The sequence below is a fragment of the Mauremys reevesii genome, linkage group 8 (genome assembly GCF_016161935.1).
Source record: "Mauremys reevesii isolate NIE-2019 linkage group 8, ASM1616193v1, whole genome shotgun sequence".
In the NCBI taxonomy this organism is placed as follows: Eukaryota; Metazoa; Chordata; order Testudines; family Geoemydidae; genus Mauremys; species Mauremys reevesii.
The window spans coordinates 12405119-12431366 of NC_052630.1; the positions used below are offsets into that span (position 1 = coordinate 12405119).

Here is a 26248-nt window from a genome sequence, read left to right on the forward strand (position 1 = left end):
CGATTCCATGGCCATGGAAGTGTGAAAAGCTCAGGGCTCCTGGAATTCTGCAGCTAACACTGGAGTCGGTGGGTACAGAGTGGCAGACAGCTATACGTTCTCACTGCTGCAGAGTTGACTAACATTCGCTGCAGAATTCTCTTACCCTTGCCGCAGAAACTGGCCCTGAAGTGCCGCAGAATTCCAGGGGCCCTGAGTATAACTGAGTGTGTTCACGGGCTGAAGAGCCTGAAGACTGAAGAGCAAAGTATTAAAATAGTAAAAATGGTAAAGTTTTAAAATAGTAACTGATCTCTTTAAATAAATCCAATACATGCACAGATGGTAAACAGTGTTGTCAATGCCCCACACTTTATTGCACGTCTCACAATGGTGGTTTTTAAAGTCCCAGCTCATAGAATTATGGTATGAGAGAATCTCAGCAGACAAAAATAGCCCCCATGGTTGCAGGGAGAAGCTTGAAATCATGAACCTTAAAAGCACAAACAGCATAAGGCAAATAAAAAGAACCCCAAATGTATTACTTTCAAAATATCAGGAATGGTGTGTGTGGGTTTTTTGTTTTGTTTTTAAGGCATGACTCTTGAATGTTTGGGGTTGGCAAAGCTGGGTATAGTGAGATCCGAAAAGGAAAGTAATGCACTGTTACTTGATTGATAATACAGTACTAGTCCCAACCTTAAGTCAGTAATGGTGAATCAGCAAATCCCTTCTTGTTGCTTCCCAGGTGTGCCAAAACTGATTCTTCAAAATGGCAACTGGCTGGTTAAACAACCCTAAGAGGTATCTTCTTTCTCTCAGTGTGTAGACATTTGAGAATATGGCCAAGATACATTCATATGTTGCCTGTGTTACTAAAGAACACAGTAGATTATTATTTTCTTCAAACTAGCTCTCATTTGGGTTGCCAACACCATACGGCAATATTTCAATTGACTCCTTGTCTTCCCCTTCCCCCGTGTTTTCATTGGAATTGTTCTACATCCTGATAGTTCTACTCACACTAGCGCTGGGTCTAAACTGCTGAACAACATTCTTTAGTGCCTCCCAGTGATTTACACCAGCAGTAAGTCTGGCCCATATTTTTTTTTAAAATGAATAGAACAAAATATACCCATGTCCAGCTGAGGCACTGTGTGATCTTATTACCATAACTCCGGTCATTACTCACAACTTCCCTTCCTATTGCTTGTCACCTCACTGCATCACTCAGAAAATGAGACTAAAATCTTTTGCAGAAGGGACCATGCCTTTTTATGTTTCTGTGCAGCGTTGGGCACATCTTAGAAACTTGTAAAAATAAAATATATTTTATCTTCATGATAGTGCATTCTAAAGGAAGCCTATGTTAAGGCTGAACAGAAGAGCTTCCAGGGGATTGACCACATTCTGTGCTGCTGACATATCACTGAAGAGGTGATGCTCTTCTTAGTGTACAATATTTGGTAATAACAGCCATGACCACATTAGTGTTGTTAAGGACTCTTACTAATAGCCAGTTTTGTGTTTTAAATTCTCTCTTCACTGTTCTGGACCTGCTTATCCATTCTTCTGTTTCTTCTGCCCATTAATAAGGAAACACATTTTTATCCTCTACTTGCTTCTCTGACACAGAATGCATAATAACGCCCTTTGTGTCCCAATGAGTTCTATTAACAAGCGCACAAGAGCTGCTGGAGCAAATCTGTCCTGTATGAAAGGGCTGCTTGCAGTGCTGGCTTTGACCTGTGACTTCTTATATGACTTCTTGTGGTTTGAGTGAAGGTGGAAAGCTCCTAATCGCGGTGAGCTTTTCTTCAGTGTGGGAGTAACTGTATTTCCCGTCTCATATCAAGTCACGTGCCAAGGGCGTTGACCTAGATTCCTCCTCCCCATTTGAGTTACAAAACTGGGGAGACAGAAAAGCATTTGTTGTTGATACAGTGAGAAAAATCACAAGGCAGCCGCTTCCTGGCTTTGGGCACTTCTGTCCCAAAACAACTTTGGATGAGCTGATGAGCAGACTGCTAGAGCCTGGATGGCCAGCAGAAGATATGGGGGCTACTGGAGAAGTGCAGGTAGGGTGAGAGTGTTTCCAGAGCACAGACGGCAGCTCTTTTTTTCTGAGGAGAAAAGATTCAATGGGAGGAATGCAGAATGAGGTGGTTTTGTTAAAGGAAGCACTCCATCTTGGTGTGTGCGGGGGGAAGCAACCTGCTGTATCAGAGGCTGCTCGTGTTGCCCTGGCTCTCATAACACCACCCACTGCTGCTTCAGATACTGGTTTAGCAGCCATCCCAGGGGAATTAAACACCACTGAGAATCCTGTAAAAGCAACAAAGAATCCTGTGGCACCTTATAGACTAACAGACGTTTTGCAGCATGAGCTTTCGTGGGTGAATACCCACTTCTTCGGATGCAAGAGAATCCTGAAATTCCCCCACGTATGTTCCATCAGGAGATCCTTGGCTGAGGCTGGTGGAGTGCCACAGAGACAGATGCAGACTTATGGAATGAGGAGTCACCTGGAGAACAGCCATTCTGGGAAGCCAAGGAGTGGCTATAAACACAGTGGTGGCATGATCATTTCTCTTAGCAGCATTAGGAGAGAAGGGAGCAGCTAAAAGAAAATGCAAGAATCCCACTGATTGCAATGGGCTTTGGATCAGGTCCCAAGTTAACTAGTTAGGCATTTCTATCTAGCCTCAAAATAAAGACTAGAAAAACAAAGCTGAATGTGAACGTTTGTGTAGCACTCTTATTCCTATTCCACTTAATGGGGTTGCCTCCTAAATGATCAGTACAGCTAAGAGAAAATGGGGAAATGATTTGTTTTTTATAGTGGCTCTTCTCAGTTGTGCCACAGATTAGAAAGTAAAGAGGTGATGAAACTTTCAGACAGACAACTCTACACCAGGGTTTAGCTACTGGAAGCTTGTACTCGCTTGAAAGTTAGTAGTCACAGAAACATTCCTGGAATGGTCAGGAGAAAAAAAATCAGTTTAGAACACAAAGAAAATGGTGCTAAGGGGACATCAGGATTCATGTGTCTGCTTTAAAAAATGCTCTTTAGAGTCTAATTCAAATAAGCCTTTGTGTTTCAAAATTCTCTCTTATTTGATTCCAATAGATTCAGCTCCTACCATCTATGGATGACCTAACTCTGCTCCCTTGAAGTTGATGGTAAAACTCCCCTTGATTTCAATGGGAGCAGAGTTTAGGCCCACAGGGAGCATTTTTGAAAATCCCACCCTGTATATAAATATAACCACCTAATCAGATTTCTAGACAGAACAAAACAAATAATATTTCACTAATGTCTAATGAATTGATTCAGAATTGCTACCAAGGCTGTTGGACCCTACTGTTCTAGGAATCTAATCAAGAAGAGAACAAACATACAGAGAATTGGAGAGCAGTTAGGCTATATCAGAGATACCCAGATGTGGCCTGTGCGACTATGGCTTTGTCTACACTGGTGGTTGCGGCATGTAGGGTGTGCATAGCTGCAGGTTGTGTCCATAATGCAGAGTGTAGCTACACCCATCGGGGAAAGGTTCCAGCAGCAGGGAGGCAACAGGATGCTACACTGCTATGAAGGCGTGGCTTGGGTGTGTAGAGAGCCAGGTAGGATACGTATGCCAGAACCATAGGATGTCTTGTCTTTACTCACCTAAGCAGTGCCTCACCAGCTACACTGCTGTTTATACGCATGCTAGACAGCCATGCAGTGTATGTATTCCCTAAGCGTAGACATGGCCTATGGGTACTTGAAATCCCAACATTCAGTGTGCTTCATGGCCTTCCCCAATGGTTACTGCAGATCATGCTTCACACTGCCAACAACCACTGGGGAACGCTGCCCTGACATTGTCATGTGTTGAATCCAGTAGTGACAGCTGAGATGTTTACAGAGCATATTTCTTGCTGTTCTATTCAGCACCCTTATTCTGGGCACTTGTTTGAAATGGTCATTTAAAATAAAAACACCTGCCTCTGGCATCCCTGCTCTGACAGGAGAATCATGGAAGAGTTAGGCTTAGCAGACAGACCGTCAATACAACCATTGGTGCTGCCATGTTTGGATGTTCTGGTTTTAGCTGAACACTGAACATAACATTTGTTTGGGACCCCTTTAGAATCATAGGATCGGGTAAAGACCTAATAGATCAGTGAGTCTGTCATCCTGCAAATGCAGCATATGATCCCAGCTCAGACAACATTATACTTACCTTGATGTAGGTTCATACCTTTATTTATGACAGCAGCATCATGAATGGATTGAAAGTTAACCCAGGTAGGCAGCTAACGTAAGGCTGGGACTAGAATCTGTACAATGAAGATCATTATCTCTACTGTTGTGGAATTCTCTCCTAATGAATGGCAAGCCAAACAATATTGGAAAAAGTCCAAAAGCCACCAACTCAGCTGATAATAAAGGTGTCATCATAATGGCCAAGAGAGGATATAACCATGGTAAATGGAATTAGAGTGAAGAAACAATAAGGATCCTGTTTGAAATTCCCCAAAGCTCATTAAAGTTCAGTAACTTTCACTTGTTACAGTATATTTATAGCTAACTAAAACTACTGGTTAATTGTTATATATGGGTGGGAAATGCAACAGAATCAGCTTGTGATGATTTTATGCTCTGTATAGTTAAGGAAACAGAAAATACAAAGACTGATATTTCCAGTAACTTTAGGGCAGTGACTGATGCTGGGCAGTAGAGCTGCTTCCGTACGTTAGGCCAGTGCTGGCAAATTTATAAAAGGACTTTGTCTAGTTTCACACTGGTGTAAATCAGGAGCAATTCCTGTGACATCAGTGGAGTTACTCAGGTATAAAACAGGCTTAAGTGAGAGAAGCATCAGCCCCAGAGCAAAACGATATTGATGTTACATGTCATTGAGTAGGAATATTTCTAATTTTTAGATTAAATAAATAGTTTTAAAAATTATGATACAGTACTATTAGGATAGGTGAGAACCTGCTTAGGCAATAAGGGAGTTCATCGACAAAGCCTGTATACTCCCCACAGTAAAGGCACTCTTGAAGACGTACTGCCACCTACAGTAAATCTCCTGACAAGCACAAAGTAAAAGGAAAGAAAAAAGTGTGTTTCCCATTACCCCCCACCCCTGTGGTCTGTCCTTAGACTGTAAGCTCTTTAGGGCAGGGACACCCATACCAGCAAAGTAAGTGCTACCATCAACAAATAATAAAAAAAGAGTATAAAGTCTTTAAACCATAAAGTCTCCATGGGGGAGGTAGCCATATTAAAGGAGAAGGATTTTCTCTCGGTCATTCCTGAATCATAAAGCTGATTTTTTCCCCCCCAAGGAATTCAGGAAAAGGGCCTAGCACCATAGTGAGTATTGTGGAAGTCACTGACGCTCTCTATTTATCAATGTCTTAAGCCAGGAGTTCTCCAGATCTTTCATTTAGAGGCTGAGATTTCCTCTTAGACCCCCTCCTTTCCTAACCTTCACCCCGCCCTAAGAGGTAGTTCTCAAAATGTTCCATTCTGCAGATCATGAGGAAATGCTCCTCTGTTGTCCATGGACCACAGATGGAAAACCATTGACTGCCTAAGGCCGTCATAGGAGTACATTTCCATAGGACTAATATTGCCAACGACCATTCAAGTAATTTAAAAATCATTTTGATTTCTGCTTCTTTTTCATATGAACCTGGATTTTTTTATTAGGTAGAAGCTCTAAGACAATAAGTATGCAAACCTCTTTGTTAATAAAGACACATCACTTAGCAGCTGTTGGGAAATGTGACATGCTGTTGGGAAAAGTATACATTAATCCACAAACAAACAAACAAATGTAACGTATTCCTTAGACCTATATTCTTATGCCTAGGGGTATATGAATACCCTCCCCTCTATCACCTATCTGTATGAGTGCACTGGTGCACCCCATGGCTATCAGGAGGTACGCTATCAGGGACAGCTGTTAAATCAGGCAGGTGACATTTTCAGGTTCAACAATAGATTTGTAAACATGCTGCCAAGATGCGGCCTTTAGTCCCTAGCTGCATTAAGCACTCACATAGTTATCTCTAGCAGACCAGCCTGGGTAGAGCTGCATGTGAAGCTGCCGTTCCTTCCGGGCCAGTTCATAGTACTTGGCCTGCTCCTCCCGTGACAGTGCGTGCCACTGCAACAACAACAAAAAAGTCCATTGTGAGACTCCTCAGTGCATGTCATCACCATTCCTCTTTGCTGTCAGAATGAGATGAGGGCTAGATGGGATCTCCTTCCATTATCCCTTGTGTAGCGCCACTTGTGTCAGTTGCGTTCCATCGGGTAATTTGATGCTGGGTATCTACAGTGGCATAAGGACAATGTACACACTTTTAAAGGTGAGCAGCTTGCTACCTGCTTGAGGAAAACACTGGTAAGTGATGCAAGGCTGACCCTTCAATCTGCAGTGGCGTGGCTAATTGGCTTCCCCTGGGAAGGAAGTGAAGGGTCTCTATGTAGCAAGTGGTGCTTGGAGCACTTTTCCCACAGTCTTTTTCTCCTTAGGTTTTATAGACCCCTAATGGCTGGATCCATAGGGCTCACTTCTTCCCCAGCAGGTGCAAACACATTGCCTCTACAATAGTCATAATTAAGGATACGTTTTAGTCATGGGTATTTTTAGTAAAAGTCACGGACAGGTCACAGGCAGCAAATAACAATTCACGGCCCATGACCTGTCCATGACTTGTACTATACCCCTGATTAAATCTTGGGAGTGCTGCAGGTGCTGGGGGCGGGGCAGCACGCAGCGGGTGCTCAAGGGGGGGGCAGTCCAGAGGGGGCTGTGTGCAGCGGGTGCTGGGGGGCACCACGAGTGCCTGGGGTGTGTGTGCCCTGTGGGTGCATGGGGAGGCCCAGCAGCAGCTGGTGTGACTGGCCCAGGGGCTGCCTGATTTGCTAGGGCAGCCCGAGAGCCAGCCACACCGGCTGCTGCAGAAGTCATGGAAAGTCACCTCCATGACAAACTCGCAGCCTTAGTCATAATACCCCTTAAATTAGGATCCAGTGTCAGAGTGGTTCGTTACCAATAACGATGTGTAAAACTATCTTGTACTTCCACCCCTCTGCCCTCATATATTGAAAGGGGGTTTGTAAATATTCATTTCAGTAACAGGATATAAAAAGGCATCTACCCCAGTGGTTTTAAAATGTTGTTTAAAAAGCACAAGTAGGGGAGAGACCCTCCCATAGGCTTAATTCCTCTAAGGAACATCCCCATCACTCCTACTGTTTGCTCATCTAAACATTTTATTCTGTGGACTGACACAGACCACATTTAAAGAAACACTGATTTCCCCAAAGCCTTCCAGGTAATAGTTTTGTTGTTAAGTAGCTGATCAGTTTGTTCTCTCTCTCTCTCTCTCTTTATGGGATTGTGAAGAAGGGAATGGCTTTGCTTAGATGCCAGCAATATGTTCTGTTCTGTGCGCTTACCCTCCTTCCTAAAATCTGATTGATAGCTGCACTTTCTTTCAGGGTGCACTCAGCAATGACTTTTGCCCGCATTTCTTTCATATACAACATGAAAGCATTCAGGGGCTTCTTGATAGTGGGCTTCTTGGCTTCCTTCTCTCTCTTTGGTTCTGGTTGGGGTTTCCTGGACAAAAACAAAACAGTCAGTAACAATCACGCTCTTGCATCTCAGCTATCGGAACTGAACAGTAGTCAGAAGGAATTGTTCCTCGTGAAAATATTAAATACTAAAACACTTGACCTCAAACCTAGACTAACGAGTATTTTATGCAACTAGGGCACGGACCCTTCTAACGATCACGCCCATCATTACACCAGTGCCTTTCAGTTGCTGGGGCAACAGCGTAGTACCACCAACCTTGCTTGTGGAATCGACAGAGTTGCAAATGTTCCATGTCTGGCCTCCACAGGGTTTTACCACCCAAAGCGTCCCCTCCCATATAAACAGTGGAGTAATTGAGACTAGGACTAAATAATTAAGGAGACCATTTTGATAGTCTCACCATTGTCTCAAGACTTGCTGACTTACATGCTCCGGTCGTAATGATCCATTTCTTGCTTCCCGGAGTGGGGTACTATGGCTGGATGAGGGATTCCAGTGGTATGCATTCCAGAGCTCAGCATCAGGGGATGTGTAAACCTGCAATAGAGGGCATGTCAGTGATCACTGGGACTTTGCGTTTAGCACAACCCTCCCACGATAGATGGCTGGATTCAGCTCGTAAAGGAGGATTCAGATGTGGGAGAGAGACCCATCTGCAGAACATTATTGCCAGATGAGCAGGAAAAGGGGTGGCTGGGTACAGCTCTTTCCATCAGTATTTGTGTCTGGCAGATGGAGAACACATCTTTTCTCACTAGATGGCACTCTTTGAGTAGTTTTTAAGTCACAGGAACAAATGCGAAACAGAAGTAAACAAAGCACATCATTGAGATACATCTCTTCTCTTAAGCAGCTTTGAAATTTTGTAAGGAAAGCATTCTTCCTGAAATAATAATAGGGGACCATGTAGGGATGCCAAGGTGCTGCAGGTCTGCCAAGCCTAACCGAGGACTTTTCCATCACTGCTGGTACTCTAGCAGTAGCAGTTAAATAAAGGCAGCAGTGCTTCACTTGGTGTTTGATTTCACCTGAAGAATTACACTTACAAAGTTTCTGAATCAATGAAAACAAAGGGCAGGTGTGCATTTTATCTGGGGTCTTTGATGCTTTTCTTTGGCTTCATCCATCAATGCATCCTTGCTGAGTATTCCTCTGTCATGATGACAGCGGGTGAGTGCATAACATAGTAGCCAAACTGATAGCAGCGAAGATTTGGAATGGCATTCAGATTCCATGGGTTTCTTATAAAAATTAATTTGCAATGTAATCTAGCCTTACAGAGATCAGCAGCATTTTCAGATCTCAGTTGTCATGCTATTTTTGTTAGTGTTACAGCAAAAACCAAAACCACACCAACATTTGGATTTGAATTAGGACACCCATACACCTCCATATTTTTTTTTAATAGAAAAAGCACGAGTCTCAGCACAAATCAAACTCTTGGAGGTACACCCAGCACCCAGCCCTAGCCACGTTATCCACCAACACAGAAATGAGATCGTAAGAGGTTTCACTAGAGATTCATTAGCTCTGTAGAGATTTTTGAGGTTATAGCCAGGCTTTGCCAAGCTTGCCATTTTACAGCTGGAGCTTGGAGAGAGCAAGAATTGCCCCTGGGAGATAAACAACTGTTCATGAGATACGTTGTCACACGCAAAAGACGACAGTGTGAAGTTTGATCCTCCTCTGACAAGGTGTTCTTTTTTTGTCTACAGTATTGCAAAACCTGTGCCACTCTATAGTATAAGTGAAAATGCCAACACCATGCAAAATGAGATTTTTGGGCAACCACGGAGGACTGTAAACTCCTCTCTCGTTTTATATTCTATGATGCTCAACAGGAGAAGTTGCCTCAGGCAGCATGGTGGAAAACTAAGGTAACGTGGCTGACTCTATTTTCCTGCCACTGTTCCAGGGATAAGTCCCTTAAGAATGCCTTCAACAACAGTTTTGAATGTTATCCCCTACATATCATGACAACACATAGCAGAAGCAAAAGCTGGAGATGCGAACAAATGTTGCTTGCACATAAACTCCCCTGGGGCTTAATCTAGTCTAGCTGAAGTGACCAACAGGAGCACAGGGGCTTGCTGTCTGTCGGCTGAAGGAACAACGCAAGCATTTGTAACAAACTCTTCACAATTTTGTCAGCGCTCTAATGCTATGTAATTGTAGGACAAATCCACACTTAAGGGGCAAATTGTGTTAACAGGCATGTCTGTGCAGTCAGTGGGAACTGTGCACATGTATATGAAGGCAAGAGTTTGGCCTGACATGCTCATAAATCTGCCAGGGTAATGCAGGGGGAAGAGAGGGACATTGCAATACTCCAATGTCCTAGGCTGATGTTGCAGAATGCAACTTGCTCTGCCTGTAAGTTTTATTGTGTTCTAGCAGCCAGATCCTCAGTTGGTCTAAACTGGCAGACATCCACTGAAGTCAATGGAACTACACTGTTCTATACCCGCTAAGTACCTGACCCTAGGTTTTTAAGTTTTGTGGGGAGGCTTTAACAGGGGTCAGCAAGGACTTAGTTCCAACAATCCAGTGATGCAGCATCTACTGGAATGCAGGGAAGTGCAGCAGGAGACAAATGGAATTTAAAAGGCTCAAGATGTTTACATTTTGCGGTCCTGGGGACAAATAAAATCACTGGTAGTGATCATACTCTCCGCCAGCTTTACAACCTGACCTAGAGCCAGTAAAACATGTCAGTCTCCACACAACATAACCCAGTCCATTATACTGAGGAAAGGAACATTTCTCTCTCTAGTAAAGATTACAGTTCAAGGTAAGGAGCTGTTTGGAGTGACCTCCGTGACACCACATATAAAAACTGGACCTTATCCAATCTTTATAATATTGATAGTGGGGGATTTTTTTAAATATTTTATTTTTATACTTTTATTGCTCAAAACCAAACCTTCGTGGCTTCTCCATGGAAACTCAAATGTTTTTATGATTTTAGAGAGACTTGACTAAAAGCAAAATTCTTTCCCTGCTCCTGCCATCTGGAAGCTTGACAGCCCCTCCCTAGACATTTGCAGTCTGCTGCAAGCTTGTATGGCACAAACTGCAAGCTGCGAGACCAGCAAAGCTGCTGTCTTGTCTCACACAGCTCATACTTACCTGGAGAAAGTAGCCCCAGCAGAGAGCGCTGACGAATACGGCTGTCTAAATCCACATGACGGGAGCGGATAGACAGACTGGCTCTGCCTGGGATCGGGAAGAAAGAGTCTATAAAGCATCTACATCTGTGTGGCTTTTCCTAAAAATATCCTCTATAATTGGACTCATTGCTACTCCTCGATGTGAAAGCCTTAGTTGCTCCGGTGGCTAGACGGATGCTTGTGGCATACATTCTTTTCCAACCTCAGTGCAGAGGTGATGCAGATGGACCTGGACTGCCAAGTTCAGATCTGAATGTGGATCCCAACTTCCCCCAAATGTTGAAAATACTACAGCATTATGTGAGCGTATTGCTTCCTTAGCTCTAAACAGTTAAAATCTGCTATACAGGCATCAAGATGAAAGGTTCAGGTGGATTATTACTGTAGGAACAAATTGTTCAGCAGTGTACACCCTAACTGAAAAGGTAAAGTTTACAAGGCATAGAAATTTGCTGTGCAATACCAAGATGAACTGCCAAGTTCAAAATCAGCCTCAATCCCACTCTGCTGATTGGGGAATGATCAACCAATCAAATATCTGCACCTGGGATCACTGGAGTAGCAGGCTTTGGTAGATCTTTTAAGTCAGTAAGGAAAATAACATACTGTGCATTACACCATTTTAAAGTGACCTGATTTCAAAAGTAGGAGACAAACGCTCAAGTGGTGTAAATCGGCATATCTCCACTGAATTCAACTGGAGACTCTGACTTCAGTGGAGATATGCTGATTTACGCTGGCTGAGGGTCAGGCCATATATTTCTTCAAATGAAGTACCACTTACACAGTCCTGAGTATGGAATGTATGTGCCAGGTTTGGAATTTGAAACTATTTTGGAGTTACTAGAGTGCAAATGTCTGAGTAACGTTCTTAATCAATGACAAACTTTTTCGTGCTCAGATAGGTTAAAATACCCCCTCAGAATAGATTTTCTACACACTTTCCAAAAATTATTTCACCTCTGGCTTAAAGTTGGGCATGAAGCTTCAAACCCAAAGAAATTGAAATGAGAGTTTTGTTAAGCACAAGAAAATTGGGGTTTAGAACAGAAGTGCTGCCTCGATCATTATTACTGAACATGACTGGCAGAGGTGCTCTGCATTAACAGCTCCAATTGATTTCCCACCCTTCTGAAAATGAGGTCCATTATTAATTATTATTATATCACCGAAGCATCCAGATGTCCTGAAAAGGACTGGGATTGCCTTTTGCCTGGTGCTGTTCAGAGCAGGGACTGTGATTACCTCTGTCTGAAGAGCCATAACTGTAGAATCCTAGTACTTAGCCCCTAAACCTGAAAGAATAAGGTTTTTTGCTTATGCCACTCAGTGAATTACTGTATGAAATCTAAAAAGCTCTGTGTGTATTAAAGTTAGTGCACGTGGTTGAGAACTGGCCTGCTCTGTTTACAACCTGCCAGACAAAAATTCCTCTCACACTGCTTAGAAGTGAGTAGTGTATAAACATGTCAACAAACAGCCAAGCGCTACAATATATCAGGAAACCTAAACAACCTTTGAAGTTTAACATTCCTGCCCCAGGGGCGAGAAAACATTCAAAGTTAATCCAGAAGTGACATTCATTACTCTAGAGGCCAAGATATCCGAATATAAAAGGATCATGGCACTCAAGCCTTTATCCAAAGTGATTTTGACATGCAAATTAATTCAATTGCAAAACCAATCCATGATCCCTGGGAATGTACAATTAAAGATTTTATCACCCCATGATGAGAGAACAGCTCTTAAAGACAAAGAGGAAAACATAATAATGAGACACCAGCAAACCTGGTGCATAGTTCAGCTGGTGAGCTGTGCAAATGACACAGTTTACAAGGCTCTTGGTTAAGGTGTGTTGTCAGGCTCCAGCGATCAAACTCACTGGACTGGACTATAATTCATTTTTATTCGAAGTTCCTGACTGTCATCCCAGCTAATTAAAGAGAGAGTTATTGCAGCTCCTCTTCTCAAAATGCTCAGCAGGAACAAAGACCACTTCTGCTGAACTCTTGTTAGGCAGCTTGCTAAGGAAAAGCTGCTTCCTGTATTAAGACCGCTTTGCGTTTGAAGTCAGCTTCATTCCAGAACAGTGAACCTTAAGAACTGTCCACATACCACAGCACTAGTTATTGGCACAAGGAGTCTCTGTAGTGTTTCTTCTCCTACACAATTAGTTTCCACGCTGTTTAAGCACCAAACCTCTGTAAAAGCATAAACTGGTGACCTATCTCTTTGATGAAACATTTGAAAATATCAGTCACATTTCCCTGAAGTGCGTGGGGAGAGCTGATAACTTGTGGCTCTGGAGATATACAGCATTTGGGTTGTAAACACATGCAGAAGGTCTAAGCGGATACGGCTGAGAACCATCTTTGCTTCTAAGCACTTCTCAAATGCAGAATTTCATCATTTACATAACTCAGAGGCAGTTCTGACTGGGAACTCCCTTTGGGAGGCCCATCATTCCTCTGGGGGAAGCCAAGCTTGAAACTTACTGGAGCTTAGCATGTTTCTGTTCACAACAGAGCTTGAAAAATAAGCATCAAACTAAAGTTTAGGACTAGGAACCTTGGGAAGTGATTTTACGGAATTTTGTAAATTTCAAGCAGACAACTATTTTAAAAAAAGAAAAGTCTATATTACATACACTTCCTATTTGTAAACGTGCTAATTGAATGGTCTGCTCTCTGATCCACAGGGCTGTTTTTCTATTTGTCATTTTACCATATCGGTTTCATTAGTCATTAATGAACTTGTCTGACTAACTTGGTTAAAGGCGCCAAATCCTGCCAGATGCTGTAGTGGCTGTCAGCAGAATGAATTTCCTGTCTGACCAACAAACAAACAAACATTTTGAAAAATAGACTTTTCCCATGTAACTAGGCTGCCTTTAACGGTTTCCTATTCTTCTGCTGTGCATTTGGCAAAGTAGCTGCTTTTTTCGCCAAATTTTTTTTTTCACGTTACAGCACAGTCACTCCTGTAGTTTCAATTTGTCTGTCCTGAGGAGGAATCACATTGTCCAAGGAGTTAAACCATCGGCCAAGAGCAGCAAGTTTAGGACGGAAAGCAAAATTTAATCTCCTCACAGCCAAACATAAATCTAGTCTGGCCTCAGTCTCTGGTTCTTTGTGGTTAAATATTTGGAATACTAACAATAAACAAAAATCTAGTTAACATTTCACATTGTTCTTTAATTGTTTCACCTCTCTCATTTTAAAATATCTATATGTCTATACCAGGTTTTTGCAAGAGAAACAGTCAGGAAATTATTTGCACACTGCTGTTCATTGATTTCACCTTAAGATTCCCACATGCCAATGGTCAGTGATGTATGTTCCCAAACTCCCCCTACCGCTGTAAATCTTGCCTCATGTCTCTACAATTTCAATACTTTACCAGGGACTGGTGATGGCACTCATTGCAAATGTTAATCTAATCTGAACAGAGATCACTCAAAGATGGCATCTCCTGACACACCAGATCTGGTTCCTATGTGTACTCAAAGTCACTCAGCTTTAATGACAAAGGATTTAAATACACCTCTGGGCCACTCAGAATGCAGGATTCCAAGAGATCATGGGTTGGATAATGTCAGGATGCACACATCCTGCTGTTGGGTGAGCAAGCATTCTTTGTACTCCGTTGAGACAGTTCTCTGCCATACTGTGTTTTTCTCTGTCTTACCCTTTTTGAAAGGCAGCTTCTGGTGCATTGAACGCAAGGCTGGGACACAGAAGTTTGATATGTTCAAAAATAACAGCCCATGGCTAAATCCAGAGCAGGACAGAACTAGCATCCCACTCAAAACGAGAAGCCTTGATTACACCTAAAGCAGGATGGGCAATGGACTGTCTCTCCATTTTTTATTTTAAATCCCTGCACAATGTTATATACTATGGTGAAAGGCATTGGGAACATAGAGGGTTATCTAGCTAGTGGCCCAGAGTCCCAATCCCAGCTCTGATGCTGAGTCACCTGGGGCAAATACCTTAGCTTCTTTGTGTCCCATTTGTAAAATGGGGGTGGTACTACTTGCCAACCTCACAGGGAACAGGGGAAATTAGGCCTTGTGAGTCCACAGGTGGGGCAATTGTGAAGATTAAAGAGATAATGTTTGCAAAGTGCTTTGGTAAACAAATTGTGCACCAGTAAATTATACTATTTAGAGTGGATCAAAGACCTAGAGAGTAAATGGACCTTGTTGCGGCTTAGGATGCAGGAGTAAGAGCAACGCTCAATTTGCCTGCAGAGGCCCTGGATAAACTGTCGACACTTACCATCCCATAGAGGGTGTTATCTGTCCAACCCCGCCGGGAGGGAGGGAGTAGAAACCAGGGATATCCGATGTTTGGGAAGGCCGGTGCACACCTAAGCAGAGGATCAAGACTTTGGTTAGAGAAGGAAATTTGGGAAGAGCAAGCACTAGCATTTCCAGGTTTATGGTAGTCAATATGTTTTCAACTTCTCTATTTACTTCCATGTATCCCAAGGACAGCAACTCAGTGTAGGTTTGTGACCCGCGAGGGCAGGTCTATGCTACCGCTTAAGTGGATGTAACTTATGTCGCTCAGGGGTGTGAAAAAGACCCCCTCCCCCGAGCGACGCAAGTTACAGTGACCTAAGTGCTGTCCACACCAGCGCTGTGTCAGTGGGAGACGCTCTCCTGCCCTCGTAGCTTCTGCCTCTCGCAGAGGTGGAGTAATTATGCCAATGGGGGAGTGCTCTCCCATCAGCACACAGTGTCTTCACCAGATGCGCTGCAGCTGCGCCGCTGTAGCGCTCCCAGTGCAGACCTGCCTGGAGAAACGTGTGACAAAAGTTTTCTCCTATGCACAATCATTCCAAATGACAGGGTACAACAATTAATCCCGGTTTTAGTGGTTTGGTTGTACCACTAAGGGTGTGTCTACGCTGCATCGGGGAGCAAGCCTCCCAGCTCGGGTCCTCACGCTAGTGCGCTAAAAAATAGAGGTTGCAGCTCAGGCTCTGAAGCCTGGGAAGGAGGCGAGTGGGGCTAGAGAGTCCAAGCTCGGCAAGGTCAAAGCGCCGCTTAGCCAGCTATTTTTAAGGGCTGGCGTGGAGCCCTGCTAACACCGTGGACCCGGGCTGGGAGGCTCACTCCCAGACATGCCCTTCGGTGCAGCCCTTTGCGGGGTTGCGGAGCAAAGCGATAACCTTCAAATATTACTGCAGAAAAAAGATGACTCCTCTACTCATGTTTCGGTCATCCACAGGCCACAACACTCACCTACCAAACAATGCCGCGCTTTGCATTTCTGCTCCATCCCATCAGTTTCTATTCCTCTCTTCCCCCCGCTCCCCAGTTCATCACAGATAAACTCTTCCTTAGGGTGCTTCCCTGTGGCTTCCGGCCATTTTGTTGTGCACTCTTTATCCATAATGGCTTTTTCCATGAGCTTCCCTCAGGGCTGTTTCTCTAAGCGTATCTTGTGTATTCCATTTCAGAGAGGTCTTGATTTTAAGGGCCTGATTTTCTATTACACCACAACCGATTTGTGCTGCTCTGCTGGTGTCAAGGGGCCACAAACCTGGTTCATGTCACCAGCTGAGAATTCCCTGGGTGCTCTTCAGAGGTGTTGGTACCGGGGTGTGGTTAGAGGAAAGGGGGTATGGCCAGAGTGTCTCTATACATTGGCTATTTTCCTGGCTTTCAGGACAGCTTCTCTTGGAGCCCTGGGTAGCTGGGAAGAAGTCAGAGCAGCTTCAAGGCTGCTCTACACAGAGGGCCAAATGGGTCTTCAGCTGCCCTCAGAATTGGGGAACTGAAAAACATAAGCGCCCTGCTTTGCTCTCACTGCACTTGGCACAGGATTAAAACCCAGAACCAGGCTTTAGGTATCTACCTCCAAAAGGCACAGGGGGAAGAAAGATCCCCAGATTAATGTCCCCAATGTGGGATGAAAGAGAGAGTGTGTGTATGTGTGCGCATCTGTCTGTGTGATGAAGAGTGAGATGTTGCCAGGGAAATGCCTTGTGGTGAAAGGATATGAAATGAATGATCCCTTGAACACAACACTGACCTTTGTATAGTTACCTGGTGACAACAGAACATCAAATAACCTTCCAGTTATGTATTAGCCATTAGAACCTTGCCCTGAAGGACACTGAAGATGTAGTTTGGCCTATTTCCAGGAGGAGAGCACTCTAGATTCATGGGCCCTCAACAGAGATTTATGCTGTGGGACCATTAGCAGCTCCAGTGCCAATCTTAATTTTCATGAAAGGACACAGGGCAGCTGCCAGTCCCTGGGGTAGGCTGGTACTCTATTGTTTAAAGCTTTACATACTAATAGGAAGTCCCTGAAGCACACTTACAGGCAGGGACTTTCAAAGGCCCTTGAGTAGTCATGGAGCTGTGTTCTGCAAGTAGTTTTCAAGGGTAGCCTGAAATAAGGTGCATTGTGTTATATTCCCTCAGGAGCCAAGCAAGATTTAAAAAATAATAATAATAATCTTCCCTCACCACTTTTGTGAGACTTGGAAATCTGCCATTAGCTGTGCTTCTAATAGGTTTTAATTTAACTTTGTATTTTTCTGTTGACTTTATTAGATGATGGTGGCTGGCAAGTGATTTGCTGTCTGGAAGAAACACCAGACATATGCTGGTATCTGTTCCCTGAGTAAATCCTCAGCAGCCTGTGGATTTACTGAGGGTAACACTGGTGAGACCAGAATGTGGCCCCTAGGGTTCAAGCTGCTGACAAATCACCATCATCTCCTTAGCTATTCCCCTTACTTGATAGCACATTGTTTGGCAGCATTCGTAACTCAGCTCAACTATCATTTTGCAACATGCTCAGAAGCTTTAGAAATTGAGATTACGTGGACTGGTGATTGTTGCATGAAATTACAGAAAACTCCCCCACTCCAAAAGGTGAGCAACCATACTATGTGGGTGGAACACTTTATGTCTTTACCTCTCAATGGAGATGTTGGCAGGATAGCTTCACAAAGTTTAGAACGGTAGGTAGCCATGTGGCTTTGGTATGCAGGGCTTTGCGTGAAACACTCCATCTTGTGTATGCACCTGGAGTTTTTCCATCGACTTCCAGGTTCAAATGAACCCAAGATCCCTTCCAGAATTTAGGTTGACACCAAGCTGTACACTAACCTAGATTTACCTGAAACTATGCCCAAGGTCTGCCCAAAGTTTGTAAATCTTAGCAAAGCTTTGGATGAACTTGGAAGATTTTTGAGTCTGTTGCACCAATACAACATATAATAGCAACTTCTCACCAGCCCCAAAACCAAAAATGATTTATGATAAATTCACACACATGTATTCACTTTTCACAGTACAGGGTCTAAACTCTCCTTATTGTACTTTCCTCTATACCCTTCCTGAGATGATTGTCTGTCTGCTATGTATTATATTAACAAATAAGAGAAACCCAAATAGTCAAACTGTGTGACAACCACATATGCACGGCTGCGGACTGTAAAAATCCAGCTACACGCCAGACACAGATCCTAGTTAGTCAAAATATTTCCTGTTTCAAGCATTTATTTTCTCAAAATGACAACCTGACAACTGTTCGGGTATGAGTCAAAGGAAAGGTTACTTTCCATTTTCTGGTTCACTTTTGTGAATCATCCCCAGACTCTGGTCTGTTCTAAGGCTACAAAGAGAGTTATTACAAGGAGAAATAAGCAAAATGGATGATAAAGGCAGACACTTTTTGATGTTCAAGCTTCTCTTGGCCATGACTGCAAAGCATCCTCAAGGAGCTAAATCCCAAGCAAATTCCCCTGCTAGCCCATGCCCCTACCTGCCCATGGCTCACTGCACTCAGCGTTTGCATTGATGGTCATTTAGTTTTTGAACTGGACATAGGTTAAAGAATCTGGCCATGCTGGAGAAGCACTGGCTATGTAGCAACTCTAATTTCAACAACTTACGGCATCAGCCCCCTCTTCTAAATCATCATGAGGACCCTTGCCCCAATAAGCTTATGTAGGATAAGAATTACCTTGTTTCTGGTTGATGTCGGCTGGCAGGTGTGGTGAGTGGGAGCCATGGCTGAAATGTTCGTTGCTGTATGGAATGAGTGGGGTGAGTGGATGGACTCCGTGGGACGGCTGCACTACAGGAACCTTGTTGGACTGTAAAATACAAGGGGAGGGGAAAGGCTTCAGAAATTTATGCCTTTGTGCTTTACAATCCAGGTATACTGAGTATCTGGTATTCAGTGTCGAAGCAAATATCATTAGAACTGCTATTCCTAGCAACAGCAAAGCTCTGGCTCAGACTTCACAGGGTAAATATATGAAAGCAGCCATTCCTGCCTGCCTAAGACTGCAAGTGCCCTCTATAGGCCTGGCTTTGGAAGTGAGATGCTGAGAATTACAATAAATCCTCTCAAAGACAGAGCAGAAAAATAGCTTTGCCTAAATACAGTCCCTTACAGGAAAGAGCCACAACAGCAGTGGCACTGCTGTAAGCTGGTGTATTTTGGACCATCACTGTAAAATAAAACACTGTTTTGTAATATTTATGATGTTAACCTGGACCAGCACAACCAACATGAAGTTTTCAAACTCTACAGTAGTGCCTATTCTGCACAGCGTTTCTCAAATGTGGCCACCAGTGGCTTTTCTTGCGGCCACAGCCTCCTCGCCAGTGATAGGGGGAGAGGGGAGCAAAGCAGTGGTCCCTCCCACAGGGCCACCAGCATGGGTTGGACCCTGCCCCCCTTCTGGAGACATAAATGCTGTTGGAGCAGGCAGCTAGTGAGTTCCCCACCTTCCTGGGGACAGTGGGGTGGGCTCCAGCCCTGGGGTGGAGGGCAGCAGGCTCTGGCCACCGGGCTCCAACCCCCAGCTGTGGGGCTCACACCCCCATCACCCCTGACCCCTGCTGCCTCCACTAGCCTGTCACGTTTTTCCCCCCACTTCACCCCTACCGACCTCCCCATCCAAGGTTTAATTTGTCCCTGGGCTTGCCAGGACTGAGTAAGTCTGCCGAAGTGAAAAGTGATATGTGTGCGTTGTTTGATATCCCTTTTCACAGCAGCAGACTTACTAGCTAGCACCGCCAGTGGGAGCCGCGATCGGCCGGACCTGCGGACGGGGAAGGTAAACAAACCGGCCCGGCCTGCCAGGGGCTTCCCCTACACAAGTGGCGACCCCGGTTTGAGAAACACTGAGCTAGCAAGTCTGTTTAAAAAAAGCAACCAAAAAAGCAAAAGAAACAACAACAAAAAAGACAAGAACCTGCAGAGCACCTTATTTATGTTTCTAATCTATTTAGGTTCAGTAAACAATAGAGACAACTACATTATTTTTATTATTGAGTCTACAAAAAGATTCAACAAATTAGAATGATTTGTTTTTCCTAAAGTTAATTATTTTAGGAAAAATTTGTCAGCGTGGCCACCATTTAGAGTTGGTGGCCGCACTTTGAGGCCACCAAAATATCTGTTGTGAGACCCTACACTATCTTCTTTATCTCCAGATGATACCGAGCATGTTAGCAAATGTACTGCTATGCTAGCACCCTCTGTTTTGCTCTGCCAGTTCCCTCTGCTGAGGCATGCCAGGGTGCGTGTGCTCTCTACACACTCTCTCTTTTCTAAATATAAATTTGAACACGTGTTTTCGAGACAAGTAAGCGACAGGCCTGGTGCCTTTATATCAAAAGCACTAATACAGAGACCCAGCCCTCTGACTCCAGGGCCCCTCAGTTTAGCAGACTTGAAGCACGCCTATTTCTTGCACTCTCAGACATCGGAGGGAATGAGTCAGAGGCGATGCATTGGAGGTGTGGGGGGGTGCGACACATGAGGTCATGTGCCGCCCCCCCAGTTGCTCCTTGGCTTGTACTGAGCATGCTCACACGGACGGAGCATGCTCAGTAATATCTGGTGAAGCCACTGCCCTCACTCTGCCACCATCTCTGGCATAAGTTTAGTCACTTTTGTTAGTGCATAAAGTGCTACGCTTTACATCTAGCCGCTTCAACTACCAAATTCTTCCCTATTGGCAGAAATCCCGTAATCCCTTGAAAGAAAGCTTAAAGAACACACAGCAAAATGGCTTCGAGGAAAGAGATACATTGGCCCCTCTTAGTTGCCCTATATGACAAAGAAAAAATGGCACAGAAAAGTCTGTAATTAAAGGTAAAGAATAAATAGCGCAGCTCTGCCCTTCAGTGCTAATTTGTACTTACAAAAGACACTTCCCTGCCTCAGACTCTGCTAAGCCATACACAGGGGTCTTTTTGAAGTAGGGACAGGTGTCAAATGTAGAGCTCCTGGAAAGAGCCCAATCCCTTCAACTGCTGGTGAAGAAAGGAAGGAGCAAAAAAAGGAAAGGAGAACAATAGGAAGCAAAAGGACAGTATGTCCTGAGAACAGCCCCTCCGGATTCCTGAGCTATACTTTGGAAAACCCAAAGGAAAGACTAGCCCCAAAGCTCCCTACATAGGTTCTACACTGAATCTAGTACATTCCGGGACACAGAACTTAGGAGCTTATAGGCCCACACTTTGGAACACTCTGGGTTTTCACACGTTCTAGTCACCGATTCTTGTTGTTTTAGATTTTCAGCACCTCTGAAAATCAGGCCCAAAATGTCTCATGGATGGTTCTCAGAAATGGAGAAACCCATATGTAGTGGACACTTTTTGAAAACATTGTCTTTCCTGAGTGCTGTGTAAGCACTCATCCAGAGCAAACATCAACAAAATCTATATCTTCTACACAGCCAAACCTGAGTAACTTGGTAGTAGCTTTATGGTAGTCATGGACAAATCTGAAGGATGCAGCAAACAAAATTAAATTCAGAAAAGTAAATTTCAGTCTCCCTCTCTCTCTCTCTTTCTCTCTGTTACACCATCAGAGAAATCAAGGCCTGAAATCTTTGTGAAATCAGGCTACTGTGTTACGCACAATGCAGAATATTTCTGCATGTTGGAGCAAAGAAAAAGGAACTTGTTTAAAACAGTTGCAGTGCAGTAAGGAAAACACACACACACACACACACACACAAACTTTGCTGTCTGCCTCAAGCATGTCTGCTGTTTCATACTTGCCCAGTTTCGCCCACAATTGCCTTTAAACCCAAACTGACTTCACCATGATTGGGGAAACAGTCAGGATATGTCCCAGGGAAAATCTGCAGACAACATTAGGACTGATAATAGTACAAGATTAGGAGGAATAAGAGTGGACCATATACAAATGTTGATCAGTGGTTAAAGGAGGGGACTTCAAATCAGGTCTCCTGGGTTCTATTCAGCATCTACAAATTATTTGCTGTGTAGCTGTAGGCAAGTCACTTATCTCGAGGCTGGATTCTCCACTACCTTTCATCTGGTTTAGCATTTACACCTGTAAAAGATGAGTATAAAACACATGACTTTTCTGATTTCATAGCAGTTTCACACTCAATTTGCACAGGTAGAAGAAAGTGGAGAATCAGGCTTCTGCGTATTGTTTTTTTCCAGCTATAAAAGAGAATAATAATGCATACTCCACAGCAGTCTTGCAAAGCTGAACTTGTATAAAGTATTTTAAAATCCTTGGGTAAAAAACAAGGAGAAGGAAGGAAGGTTCTGGGAAGATGCTAAGAAACTGAGAAGGTGTCTTCCACTTTGATTCACAACTTTAAATATTGTAGTCCGTATCTGTTCACAACCAGGAGCCATCTTTATGGTTACTGGTCACCATCAGATTCTCTATAAGCTGCCAGACACTGCAAATTCTAAAATCAAACCTGATGGCTATGAAAGCCAAAGATGGGGGGCATAATTTCCACTTTTGATAATGCCTGGATTTTAGTTCCTGCAAACAAACTGTAACCCTGAGGAAAATCTTCAAGGTAAGTCTGAAATTGCCAACCAATAACTGCCTTGTGCTAGGAAAACTGACCTGAAGACAAATATTCCACAAGCTGAATTGCATTTAATATAGGGGTATTTTAAAATTTTTAGTAGTCCCTCCAACCAGGCCCCTATATAACCTTCAACCTACATTAGCTCTGAGAAGACAATTTGCAGGGAGAACGCAGGAGAAGTAGAACTGTTACTGGAGGACTCTGAACTGTACTGCTTTGCAGGTATTTTTATGTAGTTTAAATATTTCACCTGGAAAAAAAACCATTGAAATGACACTGTAAAGGATGTGGTGGTATCAGAAATATGTCTATCTAGAATGTCTATTTAGAATACAGGGGAAACTGGGATGGGAAAATATAAGTTATACTAAAAATATGAGGAATTGGATGACTCTGGGATTGGTGAAGGGTTCCATGAACTTTTATCTAAAAGTCACTGATTCAAATCGATTTTAGGTCAGTGGTGGGATGAAAGTTTTTAGTTATCAACTTATGGGCTGTTTAGATGCCTATCTAAAATAACTAGTCTGGTTTCAGTCCAGCCTCCCATGCATAGATGTCTACATCAAAACCCAGCAAAACTGGAGTCTTTGTTCGCAGTCTCAGTAGAGGCCAAGGAATGAATGGGCCAAAGAGATTAACAGGCCAGCTTGCGCTGCTCTGCTACCCACACAGGGCCTGTATTATGGACAAGAGGATGGACACAAGAACTATTTTCCCAAATGAGACACAGTATGTGAATGTTCTTGTGTCCCAGACCATCATTTTCTCTGACAAGTTTGACATCTCAGAGTTGTCTCTAACACCTACTTTAAGTGCGCAACTGCGCATTCTTTTTGTTCACCCTGGTAATCAAAAACAACACTGTGTTCTGGTGCAGACTTCCTGTTACCGTCATGCATAATCTTATACTGCTCTTACTTTTAAGTAGCCACACTACTGAGATTACTCAGCCGTACTAACCTGTGTGAAATTGAGAGGAGGAAAAAAAAAATGACCCAGAGAGCAGCCGCTATCACTCTGAAGCAGAAAAGCCACCTTCCTAAGTAATGTAATTGGATGGGCCGTCCAGAAATGCAGGTGCATTGATTATTAAGGAAGATGAACTGCTGGCCAGGGACAATTAGACTTCCTCCCTCACATATAGGTGTGTCCAACTTCAAGAGAAGCTCTAGGCTAACTATCAAATTCTTATTCTTGCTGAATTGACATAAAACCAGAAGATTCACCATCATCACCACCACTGCAGTATCTTTCCCTTCACTGCAGGATGAAGGGCTAGGCAACTCCCATCCTTGGCCAAACGTGACCAAGATGCATGTGCAAACGGGTACCATTTATCCCTGACTGCCCAAGGTTCCTGAAGCCACCGGCAGTTTTACTACTGCATTATCCAAAACTGCTCAAACAGGTGCTGAAGTATTGATGCAGTGCTAAAAATGTCAACAGCCGCAGGACCCTTGTCTACACTTGAGATCCCAGCATTGCTGCTGCTGGTGGAGCTCCATCAGTAGTAGCAGCTAGAGGACATGTTTTAGAAATATTCCCTTGTGTAGACAAGTCACAACTGAAAGGAAGACACGTAATTCTGGTGACCCTTAACTCACTAGGGCCTGAGCCAATGAAAGCCTTTTTAATTAACTTCATTGGGAGTTGGAGCAAGCACTCAGGGTCAGAGCCCTCAGCTGGTCTGCAGACGTGAGCTGCGTGATCTGTAAACTCTGGATATAGCATTCAGCATGATATCAAACTTCTTATGGACTCTCACCTGAGATTCCAGGTCTGTGCTTTGTTCTTCACACATTAAAAATAAGAGAGAGAAATGCACGCAACACCAGAATTAATACATTAAAGCAAAAAAGCAAACACATCCAACCACAATTTGAATTACGCAACAGACAAAGACAACAGAGGAGCTTAGCTTTTGTGGTGAACATGGATCATCCTAGCAGGGTCTGTGCATGGGGCATCTTTGGTGGGACAGACATTTGCACATTTGATACAGGTGCTAATGTTTCAAGGTTTCCCCTTCACCCCCCATTTTGAACAAAACAGAACTAGTACAAAGATGTTTAATAAAACTTCTTAAGTGGTGCATCTCCTGTAAGAGGGAAACTTACAAAAGTCATTTCTCTGATTTCCTTTTGTTTGAGAAGAAACTAGCTGGAGGATTTTGCTGACGCTTTATAACAATCAGGCCTAGCAGCAGGTTACTGGCGCTCCCAGCTGAGATAAGCAAAATTCAGAACCTGCAATGTCACTCTATCCCCACTAAAAATGAAGAGGGCTAAAACTAACTGATCAGCTTCCTGAATCCTCAGTATAAAGGGTGAGGATTTATAATCAGAAGTTTCTTCCATTACACTTTTGATATTTTAAATCATACTCTGCCACTATTCTGCCCTGCCTTCTATTTTTTTTTTAAAAGGATTGCAAGTATTCCTGAGGCTTTGGAAAACTATAGTCAAATAGCAGACTCTGCAGCTACAGAGCAGTCTGTTAACACTTCATCCAAGTAAGCCACTACAAAATATACCAATAATATAAAATAAGTAAAACAGTAAGAAAGTATCTGCTCTCCAAATTTATGTTTGATGCATCATATGAAATATCCTAACCTCGGGCTCCAATTCCTATTAACTACCTCAAATCTTTTCTTTAGTACAAGAGCAAGGCTCTCGCCTTTTCTTTCCTACACTCTCTTTCAGGGAGAAACAGTAAGGGAGCACTTATCATATTTCAGTTTTTGCCCTATTGTAAGAAAGACATTTTATGCCAACTCTGGCTCCCTGGGGATGCTGGGATTGGTTTGGGTTCCTGGCATACATTTAGAGTAGCCTCTGGGCTGCTCTAACTTGTATCTGCCTTCAGCAGCGGGAGATCACTGGAGCACAGCATGCTCCGGCCATGCCCCTTCCTGTTAACATCTATGCCAAGGGCTGGGAGTGATTGTGGTGTCAAGCTGGCTGAATCGGCTCTATGCGAACTGAGGATTTCACTACACTAGCCAAGTGTAAGGCTGGTTTGCAGCTGCAGAGTGGAACACAATGGGCTCATCTGGTCCATCAGCTTCAAAACGCTTGAAACCTTGTAATGTGAAAACGATCTTAGACTATTCTCTAATCTATATTTAAAACATTTTAATTTCCTTCTGACTTTCCATTCCATTCACTGATTACTTACTTTAAACTGAGTGGGTAAACTGCAAGGAATGGATGACAGTTGACACTTGTGGTCTCCAGACCTTACCAACACCTCAGCCATAAAGGAAATAGAAATCAAGTACTGACCGCAGGCCATTTCTCCACTGACCTTTTGGTAATTAATTGTGCCTGTTATGGAGGATCTGGCTCATGGAGCTTCGCTCTGCCACATTCTGTTTCCTCATCATCCAAACGGTAAAACACAATAGCTCTTCTTTAGCAAAGGCCGAATTAATTATTACAACATGTTCACTTATCTAATGCTTTCCATGCCTAGATCTCAGAGCAGTTTATAAAGGATGGCAAGACCCATTAGCCCCATATTACAAATAGGTAGGCACAGTGGCTCAGTTATAATCACAGACCAAGTCAATGGCAGATTCATTAATACAACCAAGATTCCAGACACCTGCCCAGGCCTCTG

General features: G+C 43.5%; 1 protein-coding gene across 8 annotated transcripts in view; it reads right to left on the reverse strand.

Moving 5' to 3' along the window:
• The window catches only part of TCF7 (transcription factor 7), a 114201-nt gene that overhangs the window by 14505 nt on the left and 73448 nt on the right, over positions 1-26248 (reverse strand). For 3 of the 8 annotated variants that reach the window (XM_039485249.1, XM_039485251.1, XM_039485253.1), the window contains 5 exons: positions 18757-18889; positions 15043-15133; positions 8019-8129; positions 7451-7613; positions 6042-6149 (listed from right to left, as the gene is read on the reverse strand). In XM_039485249.1, the coding sequence (XP_039341183.1) occupies positions 6042-6149; positions 7451-7613; positions 8019-8129; positions 15043-15133; positions 18757-18889 (606 nt within the window). Of the gene's footprint in view, positions 1-145; positions 236-6041; positions 6150-7450; positions 7614-8018; positions 8130-10721; positions 10809-15042; positions 15134-18756; positions 18890-26248 lie in introns of all 8 variants that reach the window. The other 5 variants (XM_039485245.1, XM_039485248.1, XM_039485247.1 and 2 more) reach the window with 3 other exon arrangements.